This window comes from Thunnus thynnus, chromosome 8 (assembly GCF_963924715.1).
Source record: "Thunnus thynnus chromosome 8, fThuThy2.1, whole genome shotgun sequence".
NCBI classification, from domain to species: Eukaryota; Metazoa; Chordata; class Actinopteri; order Scombriformes; family Scombridae; genus Thunnus; species Thunnus thynnus.
This window is the reverse complement of record NC_089524.1, coordinates 19,388,728-19,403,113: the sequence shown is the minus strand read 5'-3', so window position 1 is coordinate 19,403,113 and position 14,386 is coordinate 19,388,728. Positions and strand designations below refer to the sequence as shown.

At 42.0% G+C, this 14,386-nt stretch overlaps 1 protein-coding gene across 1 annotated transcript in view; it reads right to left on the bottom strand.

Annotated features, from left to right (window-relative positions):
* acbd6 (acyl-CoA binding domain containing 6) overlaps nucleotides 1-14,386 on the bottom strand; it is a 31,290-nt gene that overhangs the window by 12,488 nt on the left and 4,416 nt on the right. The window contains exons 4-6 of the mRNA XM_067596984.1: nucleotides 13,776-13,852; nucleotides 9,078-9,183; nucleotides 5,179-5,268 (exon numbers count right to left, since the gene is read on the bottom strand). Of these exons, the coding sequence (XP_067453085.1) occupies nucleotides 5,179-5,268; nucleotides 9,078-9,183; nucleotides 13,776-13,852 (273 nt within the window). The remainder of the gene's footprint in view (nucleotides 1-5,178; nucleotides 5,269-9,077; nucleotides 9,184-13,775; nucleotides 13,853-14,386) is intronic.

Genomic DNA, 14,386 nt, shown 5'->3' with positions numbered 1-14,386 from the left:
TAAAACAGTCCAAACCTCACATCAATATCAAATCAATGGATCTATAACCTAAGAGAGACTTTGCCGTAACAATTCTCTGCAGTCTAACTCTTATAATTAAAATATGCATTTCAGAGATGTAATAAAATATACATTTGATAAGATATGACGGTCTGCTAGTGTCTTGAAGGCCCAACTCTGCCTACAAACACACCCAGATACAGTACTGATTACCCTGCAGGTTCCACATGCCAACTGTGTTGTACGAGACTTGTTGTGTGCTCTCCAGCCACCAATTGTAGGCCGCCCAGTCAGATATTTATTACTATTGATCTAGCTGGTCCTGGCTGGAGACTTTTGTTCTGCCGGCTCGAGGCTCTGACCTCAATTAAGTTATGAATTTCTATCTGATAGACTGGGAGCGCTTGGGGCCTGCCGTGGCCGTGCTACCACGCTGGATTAATTAGAATTAGCGGTGCTGCGAGTCGCCCTCCCCGCCTCATGGATCATGTTGTTTTAATACAAAGTAGAGGCGGAGGCAGCGAGGGATGGAGTGAAAGGAACGGGAGCCGGCGGGGGGAGGGGGAGGAGTGACGAGGAGAGGATGTAAGCGAAGAAGAGAGGGAGAGAGATAGATGGAGAGGCATGAGTCTCGTATGAGCATGTGTGTGAAACCTGCGCAGCCCCCTCTTACTTTAACAATGTTTCCTTCCTGACATTGTGTTTGTGTTGTGTTAACCTGCATCTCACCTGTCTTTTCTCTTTGTCGGACTAATCTCGACCTTTTTGACTCTAGTTCACACGAATTGGCATGTCCGCTCTTTAAATGCATATTTCCATGGCAACGCTTATTGGGAGGACTGGAGGAGGGTTTGGGATTTCCACCTGAAAACAAAAGTTGTGTGTGTGTGTGTGTGTGGGATGAGGCTTATCTCTGAGTGTGAGATTACAGCGTCTGGACAGAGAATGACCACAGGGAGAGCGGACACACACAAACACACATCTAAAGTCATGTGAGAACACACCTCGCAACTTTTAGTCATACAAAAAGAAACATATAGTCACCAAAAATCACCTCAACTCCACAGACTCCTCAATTCAAATTCAAATTTCATTGATTATAATCTTATTCTTAAAAAGGACGAGGCTGGCATTATTCTATATTTTTATTACTGTCATCAAATCCCATGAAAAGATCAACACCAAAAACTGGTGAGTCTATCTCTCAATACTTTCTGGCTTCAGTACCCCGTCAGTGGCTCTCAGCCCCAAGTCCAATCGCTCCTATAGACAGGTCACAAATACACTGTTTCATTTTTAAAAAAGGGTAAATGAGTTTCTTTAACAGCTGAACACTGTAGCTTTTAGCAAATGTTGCTCAAACAGGAGTACATTTGTTGGGGACTACTTTCAGACGTGGAGCTAGTGAGTATTTACAGGAGCAGGACAGTGTATATGGGAAACTACAGTACATGTTCATCATAATGAGGGAACCTGTCAGTGGAAAAGTCTGGCTTTTTTGTGAGCGATATCAGACTGTTGGTTTTCATCTTTTCATAAGATTTATTGAAGAAATATGAAATACTATCCTACTTATCCTTAAACATTAATTTTATTGCTTTTTTGCCTTTATTGGAGAAATAACAGTAGAGAGGTTGGGATGTTAAGCACCATAATGTCCCACCACACACACTTTTTTTGTTTGTTTGTTTCTGATACTTTTAATATGTTTTGTTACTGATGCTGTAAAGCATCCTTTCATAATATCTCTTCAATTGTGCTAAATCTCCTATAGACTCAACCTTGCTGTATGTTTTTTTTTTTACTGAATCAGGTCAGTGACTTACAGTTAGTGCTGGTTATTTGAAATGTTTTTATACTTGCACCAGTAAGAACTTTATCTTGTCTGAACACAAAGAAGTTGAAAAAGACCTTTGCCTAAAAAAAACAAACCAAAAAATGTTAAATTATTTAAATTAGGAAATATCTAAGAATAGAAAAAGTAAACAAGACTATGAATCTGACCAAGCATTCAAACTTAGCTCTCAGTACTCCGTGTCAGAGACACCCAGTCCTGTTTGTAATGTCTTTAAAATCATTATTCTTTTCCTGTTTAAACAAAACTTAGTAATAGATGCTAATTATTCATGAGTTTCTGCTGTCTGATCCGTTTTCACTCTAGTTGTGATATGATGGAATGTCTCAAACTTAAGCCTACGTCTGTTTAATGCTCTTAAATACATTCTAGCACACAGAATATCAGAATAAGTCCAGTGTTTAAGCCTTAATTTCCATTATTACATGAAGTGGGGCTTTATTGTCGTCTTTCCCACAGTTGCTACTGTCTGCCCCACTTTCCTGCTGGTGTATTAGCTGAGGGAGCAGTGATACTGCGAGGACGGGGAGGGGAGGGGCTTAATGTACAGTACCAACACCGGGGCCTGATCTACAGTTGGCAGGTGGCAGAGCTGTGATCTGTGTATTCAAACACACATACAGCTACCTATTGTAGTCCCCTCCCTGCCTTGATCCAGGATTAACTATCAAACGAGCCCTTAATGCAGGTTACCAGGGTTTGGGAACAATTCACTGAAACCATCAGTTGATTAATTTCAAACGATTTCCTCCTCTGCCAGGCAAATAATAATACTTTTTGTTTTAACTCTCAAGTCCCCCTCCCCTTTTTAATCAACAAATTAAACATAAATCATGTTTGATCTTTATTTACTGGTCGCTCTGCAGTTGGTAGAGGTCAAGAGAGATTACTGGTCGCTCTAACAGCCTGCAAACAACCCAAACATTTCTCCATTCCTCTCATGAACACACACACACAACCTCCCATACGCCTCCTTTCCTGTCAAAGGGGGCTTTGAAAAGCAAAAGCAAAAAAGGATAGATGCATGAAACTATCCATCAAATTTTACGTTTTCTCCAGTAAAGCAAAAACCCTCCTTTCCTTCTTTTCTTCGTTTATTCCTCCTTTCCTCGTTAACTTAACTCCGATTTAAAAAAGCAAGAGGATGTTCAAGCAAGTTCTAATGAGAAGCATATCGTTCTGTAAGTTTTACATAGTGAGATAATTTGGCATTGCGACAGACTGGTATGATTTAGCGGACTATATTTTTCTCTCAGCCACCTCTTTGCCACCTCATAAATCTGCTTCCAGTAACTCTGCAGCAGAGGTCCAGTTTCTTTAATATTCAGACTTCTCCACAGCTGGCTTCCTCTGACACCTGAGAGACAGGCGGGGAGAAACGATGGCCTGATGGGCTGAATGCATGAATTCAGATTAGGCTTGTGCACTGATTGGCTTAAAAAGTCTCCCTCTGATACACAATTTGAAGTTTTCTTTCCTTAACTTTCATATATTTGCTCAAAAAGCCCCCCCCCCCAAAACAAACTTTTAAGCAGAACAGGATTTTAAATAATGAAAATACGTCTGAAATCTCTCAATTACTGTCATCTTTTCTCTGTTTGCTCTCTTACAAATTCAGGAGGGAAGAAGGAACATTGGATTATTTCCCTCTTTGTATTTTGATACAGAAAGAAGTAGAATCAGACAAAGAGTGTGAGTGTGTGGGAAATAAATTAAAAGTCTACTCGATTCAGCCATCCAATATCGCTGGGCTACCTGGGCAAAGATTTATGTTTCCTACTTTGACTGCTGAAAAATCTTGGCACATGGAGATATCAATTTATATTTTAATGATAGATACATGATTGTAAATACGCTACACCTTACAAAAGGACAAAAGCCTCTCTCTATACATCAACCCTCCTCTACTGTCATTATCTTGATATGGCTCTAAATCATCAGTGAAGTGTTTCGTAGTTATCCTGCTGTTAAGTCTTTTATGAACCATTCACCACAAATCCGCCCCCTCCCTGCAGCGTTCAAAACAAAAGGGGCCACGCATGACCACAAAAGAGAAAGTCATTTGTGAAATGTCCTGATTATGTGGGTTGTGCAACGTAAAACAATTTGCCTGATTACTTCCAATTGATTCGGCCTTACAGTTAAAGCCTCAGTGTGCAGCCCCGCTGAACTGCACGGTGTCGTGCCGCTGGGCGGACGGAGGAGTAATTTCTCCGATGTGCAGCTGAGCCAGCTTACAGCCAAAGCTAAAGCCTCCTGGATGCGGCTAAACCTTACGGAGGCTAAACACTAGGCTAGCTACCAGCTAACTCTGTCTGCTAAAGCCCTGGAGGATTTGTCTGTGGCACAAAGTGAATTAAAGGTGACCTTCTGGAGGGGATGGAGAGAGAAAAGAGAAGGGCAATGGGGATGCTGGACATGTCAACATTTGCCTTGGGGTTTGCATGTGAGCACAGCAGGAATTATAAAGCTCCTGCCACTTTCCACTCTTTCCCTCCCTAATTCCATCTATTACAAACACTGATATCTGCTCACCCACACTCACACACACCTCAACACACAAGGGCGGCCACTAGACATCCTAGTGAAAATCTTTTAACGCATCCTATTCTTTGTTGAATTCACGCAATCGAACAAACACATTATAATTCTCTGGGTGGGTAAACTCAAACCATTTTTATTGTGTGATTGCAAAAAAAAAACCTGTGCCATGCATGACTGCGTGTAACTGCAAATGAAGTTGCACATGAATGAAAGTTAATATTCTTCCGCCACCTTAAAATCTTTTCTTGAGTCCGTCTCTCAAGTATCTTAATTTATGCAATTATAGATGTGGAGTCTAATAACGTAATTAGTTGTTGTTCCATAAGCCTCCGTTACACAATATTTTTTTCCCATTAAGAGTTTCTTTCATTGACCTTCTAGAAAAGCTGAAACATAATAATGGTGTTTTCTATAAATACACACTGTAAGTCAAAAACTCAAAAATTCTCACATAGTTCACAATCTGTATCAGACTGTACTTACTGCACTTACAAAACATCACACCAGCCGGTGTATTGTGAATCATTTCATGTTGTATTCTGATTGGGTTGTTGTAGTGGCAGCAGCCAAATCGGTCGTCAGTGGACGTGTCTCACAGTGTGATTCAGGACCATCGTTTTGGATTAACGACCAAAGATTTTATCACCTTTCTCTCATGATTGTCAACTTTTTTTCTCAGGTGGGCCGAGCTCACGCAGTGTAAAGGGGTTTTTAGAGGGATGATTTAGTTTGAACTGCATGTGAAACACCCAGAAAGAGAGGGAAAAAATGTTGCTCACCTGACTGTTGATGTCTGCTTTGTGCTGCAGTAGTACAGACACCAGCTCCTTGTGTCCTCTGTCACAGGCCCAATGCAGGAGAGCCCGACCCTGCAAACACACCAAGTACCAGATGATTATTAGAAACAGGCATAAATGGTATGTGCAGAAGGTTAAAGAGATAGTTTAAATGAACTCTTAGTCTGAGGCTGTCAGTTCAGACTGAAACACTGACATCCTCCTCACCCTCCTCCTCCTCATCCTTCTTCTCCTACACTTCCTGTGCCTCAAAGTTAACTGGACTTCACTCAGTTTCTTTGCTTCCAGACAAAATAAATTATGCACAACCATTCAGAACTCAGAGAATTCCATAATGACCTGCGGACAGAGTGACAAGATACGTGGAAAGCTCTGTGTGTGTGTGTGCGTGTGTGTGCAAAGAAGAGCAATAGGTGGAGACCGAGGACTCAAGGACAAATTGCAGAAACCTGCACAGTCCGTAAAGCTTGATTGATGGGAGGCTGCGCACAAGACAGGAGCCACCCCGATCAGCAGCCCCCTACCCTACATCACATAGACACACACACACATATATACAGTACACACATACACACACCATCCTCTCCTAGGTCCAAGATCCTTGCTCTAATAAAACCACGCAAGCTCATTTTTCAGTGAGACCAATTAGGTAAAGCAAACTCTCCAAGTCCAATTCTGTTGCTTAAATCATATTGATCACCATGGCTGCATGTTAAAATTGATACTTATGAGCCAGACCAGAATACCAATAAGTTGGTCCCTTACTCTCCCAGTCCCTCTCGCTTCCCTGCTCTCTTCCAGGTGTGCTGCTGCTGACTGCTGGCTGCATTTTCACTGAAAACCAGAGTTTGCCGGTTCCAACAGAGTATTAAGTGAGCTCTGGGGGAGCTGCAGGTATTCATAATAGACTGAATAACTGGAGTATTCGAAGGTGAGAACACATCATGTTAATAAAAATTTAGAGTTTGGGCCACGCTTGACATTAGTACACTAATAAAGACCTCTTCTGATCAGGGCTGATATAGCCTTTTATCTATGAAGGTTAAACCCCAACACTCTCAGTACACAGTAGACAAAAAAGTAGTTTTTTTGAGGAGTTGGGGAAACTCCTGGTCACCCTGGAAGACAAAGGCACATTTTGTAAGAGTATATATACAAACACACCCTGGTCAGCTTATTTATGCAAAATGTATGTGCAGTCTCTCCACATCTCCATAGCCTTGTAGTTTTGCATGTTTGAGTTCATTTGCAACGGTAAGTATACAGTGTGGGCAAAGTATGCTAGCATATCCCACATCTGAAAAACGTCAACATACTAGAATACAATAACACATTTCACTGGTATAGTAGCTTTCCTGCATGAGATGCAGTTTATAGTAATTAGATTATTGAAGAATATTATAAAATGAGAACATATTACTGAAAGGCAAGATTAAAAAGGATGATTCCTAAACTATTGGATATAAATTGAGATACTCTTCAACACTTTTGGTCAATAAAAAAAGAAGGTTGCCTCTCCAGACTTCTTTGTTTGCTTTGATTCCTGGAACACTTAATAAACACTTGATGTGCACTTCTCCACATGCTGCTTCAGAAGTGGTTTTCAAAGCATATCTAAGTGTGTCCATAATTCAGCATCTTCAGTAACAGTTCATTTGGCGGTAATGCACCTATGAGTTGGTTTTATCATCTGTAATAAGAAAATATGACATTGAAAGTGGGCGGATGCCTGGAAGCTCACCTACGAGCCCACCAAGTGTAAGGCAATGAGTCCAGAGAGAGGAATCCATCTCATCCTGATCTCATTAAAAATCAAGCTCAGTGAGCAGATGGAAGTTCAAGGACTATGCATTGACAGAAAAGTTCAGTGGACCCGCCATCTGTCTAACATCTGCAAACGTGCTGGACAACATCTCGGAGTATTGCGTAAGTTGACCAACAAGCTTGATCCTAGAGGCAGGGCCAACGTCTACAAAACCCAGATCAGGAGCATCATGGAGTACTCCCTGCCTTCCCTGGATGAACACAAACCACTCTTAGGCAGCTAGATATCATCCAGAAAAAGGCACTAAAGATCATTGGTGTGGATAAGGACTATGCCCTAAAGGATTGTGCCATCACCAAGCTGAGCCACTGCAGAACAGTCGCTGCAACAACTGTTCTTTTCAAGATGCACACTCCGAACAGTCCAGCAGACCTGAAAGCACTGCTCAGCTCATGTCTCAGGTTGAACCACATGGAGGTTTCCACCAACTCATGCCTTGTCACTTTCAGGGCTAACACCAACTGCTTTGACAGGAGCTTTCTCCACTCTGCTGTAACAACATGGAACAGCCTTCCCCCCCTGCTGTCGTCGGAGACATCACATCAAGTAGTGTTCGTGCCTTCAAGAAGAGACTGAACAAACACCTCCTCAGCACAAGACTGCGAGCCTAAAGCTCAAGGACTTTCAAGTATATACAAATCAGCCTAATATATATTCCTGAGTAGCTGCAGATCAGTGGTGAGTTCTCTGAATGGTATTCATGAAGCTTGTATCTGTAAAAGCATAAAAAAAGTTATCAAATTCATGAAATGCTGGATTCTAGCAACTGGGCTTTTTGTAAAGCCATTCTTCTTTAATCAGTTGATTTCACAGTTAAACACGTTTTCTACTTTACATAAATAATAAAATGTACAATAATAATAAGATTGTCAGGGCTATGAAATGAAAAATGAGAGAGCAACAATGATTAAAGCAATCAAGCACAACATAGTGATGACAAATAAGGTAAACATATAAAACAGCTAGCATTTCCCAAACTAAAAGAATGCAGTAGAGAGCAATAAATGGTGATCATATTTCCTTAGAGCTGTTAAGGTTTCATTTGGGGTTCGTGACACCTGTGATTTGTTTTAGAAAGAAAGAAATGATTTAACATCTATTTTACTCATGAACAATGCAAATGCACATTGTTGGCGTGTCCAGTTAGGTTATAACTGGTAATTAAAATCACCTTTTTAAAAAAAAAAAAAAAAAAAAGGCATTAATGAGCAATTTCCATGAATGACAGGATGAATTCATTAACCAAGCATGCTCTACTATGTTTCTGAAAAAACTTCCATACAATTTCAGTCCATACAGGTGGATATTTGGCTCAGTCAGATCCAAAGTGTGGGTTTTGGACAGTCTCTCTCTCTCTGCCTCTGTCTGTCTAAGCTGTAGAAGCAGGTGAAGTTTCTGGCTGATGTGATGAAACTTCACCACTGCCCTCTGCTGTTGAACAGGCTCCACTGCAGGTGAGCAGACAACAATGACAGCGGACAGACAAAGCTTTCTCTGCAGAGGGCCCTAAACCATCTGGCCTTCGAGTGGGGAACTCACCAGCCAACTGCCTGCTTATCTGAAGAATGGCTGTGATGAAAGAGCGGCAGGGAGCGAGCCATTTGGCCCGGCCGATAATGAATCAAGGACAGAAGAATGGATTTCGAGGTCAATCCGGAAAACACCTCACGATGGTAATAGCTGTTCACGCAAATTACGCATCTCAGCCTGAGGAGAGGTTCCCGTGTGTTTGTGGCTTCAGATAAAAAGCATTATGTAACGATTGCAAAAAGAGCTGCATGAACCATACTCCAGTAACCGGTATTTTTCATGATACTCCACAGATCACTTTTAGATTTTCTTTTCACGAGGGGTCAGCACACAGAACACTTGAGCAGGGCGACTTCCTCCTAAAATGAGGGTTGATCATACATCCTCTGGTGAAAGGTTGATTTACCTATGTATAGACATTACAGTGTTTCATGGTAATACTCTATTCATTTACAGTAACACCATTTATAGCATCTTTCCTATATCATCTATACATATTTCTTGGTGCTGTTTTTTTTGTAGTTACCTCTTCATCTTTAGTATTGACATCCACTTTCTGGGAGCTGATGGCCTTGCTGATGTGGTCGATGTTATTTTCTCTGCAGTAATCAAAGATGTTCTTATCCTCTTCCCTGAGAGTGATACAGAAATAGAAAATAGAAAACAGAAAGAGAGATGGAGAGAGAGAAAGAGAGAAAGGTCCAGTTTAGATTCTTGTCTATGATTTCACAGGAATTTCTTTTGTGTTGCTGATCGCTTGAAAAAATATATAATTGAGAAAACCAAAAGTAACATCCCTACATTTACTGTGCTGGTTATGCTGAATAAACCACAGGTTTCATTGGAACTACTTTCTATTGAAGAAAGTGTGCCAATGAAAACTGTCAATAACACTGATGTTGCTGTTGATTTTTATCGCTGTTGATTTTTATTGAATCTTTCAAGGCTGTGAGCATCAGAAACTAAATAAAATCAATTCCTTTTGTACTGGAAGAAATCTCAGAGATGGATTTCTAAAAAAAAAAATAAAACTACTATCTGAATAGCTAGAAAGTGAGTTAAGTGGAAAAATATGTTCTTGTGTAATTTGGGTGAACCGACCCTTTAACCCACCAGCGTGTCCATTCCAGTGCTTCATGTGAAAATTGTGTGCACACACAGGAAAGCAAATAGCATGTTCCAACAGTATTTAGTCATCAAACACACAGACAGATAATATAAAGTAGTCTCTCTGTCTCATACACAAGCAGCAGCCGCACGTGCCACATCCCTTGGGAACACTGGCACACACACACACACACGCCGGCACCATCCCACCTCTGATTATATCTCTCTAATCACCTCCTGGCATTGGGGACAGGAGTGAGTGCTGGGGGGAGGCAGGGTGCAGTCGTGGTGGTGGTGGAGGTGGTGGTGGGGCTGTTGGGTGAGTGGGAGAGAAGGGGCGAAATCTCATTTAGAGCTTTACGCCTTCCCCTCCCTCCTACCCATGCCGGCCATTCAGATTAATTGAATTTAGTGCTCTATTGTCTGACAGAAACCCCACATACCCGCCGCTGTACCACTCCCACGCAGTAAGTCAGTCATCCCCCAAGGCCAAATACCCCAGTTCCCGTCTCTGACGCCTGCTCTGTTGCTTACGTGTCCCACAGCACCCACCTGGCTCCAGCCGCACAGGAGCCAACGTGGGGCTGTTCCACCACAAACATAGAGGGTGTTGTTTAGCTTGGTGGTGAGAGAGTGGCATTAACACTGTCAGGGTTTAGAGGTACAATTATCTTACACTGCCAGTCCTCTGTTAGCCTGGTGAAACAGAGGTGGCTATGTAAATTCATGCATAAATGTCAGATTGAAGAGTGAGGAAACAGCGGGCTGAGATCTTCAGGGTTCATTAAATATCTTAGAAATAAAACGATCTTCAGGGAAAAAGAGCTTAAATTACTATTTTAGTAAATGGTATATATTCAATGACTGTAGCTAATGTTTAGGCCGTCACCACTTAACTAAATTTATCACAAGTAGGGATGTGTCAGCATCTGGGTGGCTTACCACCTCTGCTACATGATTTCCTGAGGGAAACCCTGAACTTGTTTGTACCCACCAAAAAACAAATTAGAGGTTAGACAGTGGTTGTTTTTAAACTTGTGACCAATCAAATGTCTCTCTCAGGATTTCTAAAAATCTCTTTATCTCATGACCGGATTTTCATAACTCTTCTGTGAGCTTAAAGAGAAGGGGGGCGGGGCACATAATACTTTGGTTATTTATCAAGTCTGTGACGGTTCTCCGTCACCCAGGTAGAGTAAATATATCCAAAAGTGTTGAGCAACTAGACTTGTAGTAGATTCTTGAAGACGTCTCACTTCTCATCCAAAAGGTTTCTTCAGTTCTGACTGACTGGTGGGGAGTCTCAGTTATTTAATCTCTGTAGGGTTGTTGAAGTCACGTGTGGTTTTGTTAGTCCTCTTGTCTGTCATGTGACTGTCGTTAGAGACTGTTTTGGATGAGAGGCGAAACATGTTCAAGAATGTACAAGTCCAAATGCTCTTGACTCAACAGAGAGAGAGAGAGAGAGAAAGAGAGGGGTATGACATGCAACAAAGGTCCCAAGCTGGAGTCGAACCAGCGGTTATGTGGCATACACTGTAACCATTCGGCTACCAGGGCGCCCCGACTCAACACTTTTTGACGTTATCTATCACACTTGGAGAAGTTAAAATAGCAATACTAACAGGAATCAAGAGTCGTTTCCAGCATCACTGACAAGCTTTCTGTAATGGCTGTTTGTTTCTGTTCAGACAATGACATGTCAAGTTTGATACCAAGAACAAGAGTTTGATCAGAAAATCAAAGCGCAGTTCTTCAGTCACAGAGAGATCCGCTGCCCATTCCTCCACTCACAACTACAACTTAAAAACTATGCGCTACTCACAGGCAACACATTTTACTGTTTAAAGAGACAATACAGTTCCAAAACTGACACCAATAGCAGACATATACAAAGTTTTGTCTCCTGTTTTCTTTAATGAACCTCTGTACTTCTCTTTCTTCAGCTTTCCATCGACATGCTCTCTCTCTCTCTCGTTCCTGCCCTCCCTCTCCCCGACGTCTCCTCATCAGCCCGTGATGAATTATGAATAACTCATTACACTTTTATCACTGCTAGGTTATGTATGAGCACATTAATTTACATACTCCTGATTACCGCCGCTATGTTTATTCATGAGTCTCCACGCTACGGGCCACGCCCACTTCCTTGTCTGATGGCCATGGTGACCCCGAGCGTCCCTGATGTGTGGCCGCCATCCGTCTCCCCTGGCAACTAATCAATAGGCCAGCTCATCAGTCTTTCGTCGATGGTCGGACAGGGCTGGCCTGACGGGCGCATGACACATGCTCACGTATATAAAAGCACAAGCACACACACACCAATAAGTATGTAGTGTACAGTTATATAATATAAACAACTGCTAAAATAAAGCTTACATATGAGTACAACTATACAACCAACACCTGCATACAGTCTATACCACAGTGAGAAACATGAATCCACACAAACGTGCATGCACGCAAACACACAGAGGCTATAAACAAACACATGATTAATGTGTCTCCTATAAATGACGTGACATCAACAGTGCCGCAGTGCATGCTGGGAAGGTCACAGGCTACTCTGTCATCACAACAGCTGGGGTACCGAGGGTTTTGTGTGTGTGTATGTGCGAGTGTTATGTGCCCACATGTGTGTGTCCAGTCTGGTGTACTGGCAGATATGTCCTTCATCCATCAGGCTAAACTGGCCACAGCGGTAGAGAACACTCATCTACCTGGCCTGAGCTTCACTCATCAACACCGCAGCCACATTATCCATCACACACACACACACACTCACACACACACACATACACAGATACATGAGCCTATACAATCTGTCATCACATCCCCTATAGGACTCTGGTCTACACTCTCAACATGGCTGAGCTCCATAGAAGTACGAGAACCAATGAGAACTTGACTAACTCAGCGCCGGCTTCCAGCAAAGTGTCCAGACAACAAAGCCTCCAGTGTTTATCAGAATCCCTTTTCAAGGTGGGTGAGAGAATTACAAATGTAGCATTCAAAGCCTCCTCAATCACACACTGATCAGCTCAGTAATCCGGGGATATTGCTAATCAATCCTGCATTTATCAATACAGACACACACACACACACACACACACACTTTAAGAGCAAGATGAGCAGTGAGCAATGCAATTAACTCTCTGTCTGGTTATCAGGTGCTTAGCTGTTTAATATGGAGTGGGTCTGTGTGTGTGTTTGCGTGCAGGAAAGAGGAAATTGGAATGCAGCGGAGCAGTGAGTGTGACAGTTCCGGCAGGTTATGCATGGATTCGAATGCAATCGTGGCGACGTATAGCGGCAAGTGTATGTTTGTGCGCACACGCATCTGCATAGGTGTGTGTACGTGACATGTTAATGACTTCCTTCTCTCTGGTTTCCCTCGGGGCATCGTTGCTACCGGATATCACCGAGGGGAGCGTCGTACTGGGAACCTGCTGTACCTGCTTCCCCCTGCTGTACCCGCCGTGTCTTCATCACCCTCCCCTCCGCCCCAACTACCCCCTCAATCGTAACGTAATTAAAAAAGGGAGACTCTGGCCGCCGCTTCCCAAGACCATGCATACTAATCACATACAGCCATTTAGGAGGAAAACCTGCAGGATTCACACGTCTCATTTTCATCTCCAAAAAGGCTCTTTTTTCATTGAAATGAAGATGAGGTTTTTAAGCTTGAGTAAGTCTGCCAGGCAAGAGTAAATGGAGAATATAATCCATTAACATAAATCAGAACTGTATGACGTCTCCGGGATCTAACTGCAGTTACGGTCTGTTGAATATAATCAAATACAGCATCAAGACTTCTGGTTAACAATGCCAGACTCAAACCGAGTTGACCTAAGCATTAAATAAGTGGTGATTCAAAACCGGAACAAAAAAGCTGAGTCTATTCCAGCACCATTGTGAACTGAGAAAGTGCTTTTAGATGCTTTGGCATCTGAAAACACAATCAAAGAACACAGAGTTGTGTGTGTGTGTGTGTGTGAGATGCGTACAGAGTCAACAACATTGTGAAACTCATGTAAACAATACACTAAGAAAATTCTGATGTGTGGTTGTCTGTGTTTGCATGTGCGCATGTTTGTTCCACTTCTGATGTAAATACCTGATCATCTCCTCTTGGTATAAAGAACTGACCGCTGCTCCTCCGAAACCTGTTCTCCTTTCTGCTCCTCGTCTTTCCTGTCAGATGAGAAGCAGTCACACGTTAAAGAACATTATCCACTTTGCACACAGTTAAAACTAAACATGTCACATTTATAGTACAGATGTTGGTGACTGTTGTTGACAAATGTACGTCTTGTGCGAGGAAAGCTGGTTAAAGTGTACGACTTTACCATAGTTTAAACACGATCCTAGTCTATATTGGCTTAGTTCTGCAGTCTGAGTTGCTACCCAACATATGGACAGAGGCATTGACCTCACCGTGTTGTGTGTGCAACACAATACAAAAGGCCTGGATTCATCTATTCACTGTGAATGACTATAGTTTTTCACCTATAGCCTTTGTAAAGTTAATGCCAGAGATGAACTGAAAAATGTGAACATGTGAGACAAGCCTCTGAGGCTTAAGTCATGACCTCACTGGTAATAAATGACCAACAACATGCATGAGAACAATATAAAATATATAGTGCTTTAATTTGTGACTCTTGTAAATCTTTTTTTCATTCTTTTTTTCAAATTTCTTATTACATTCAGTTCAGCCAAGACTTT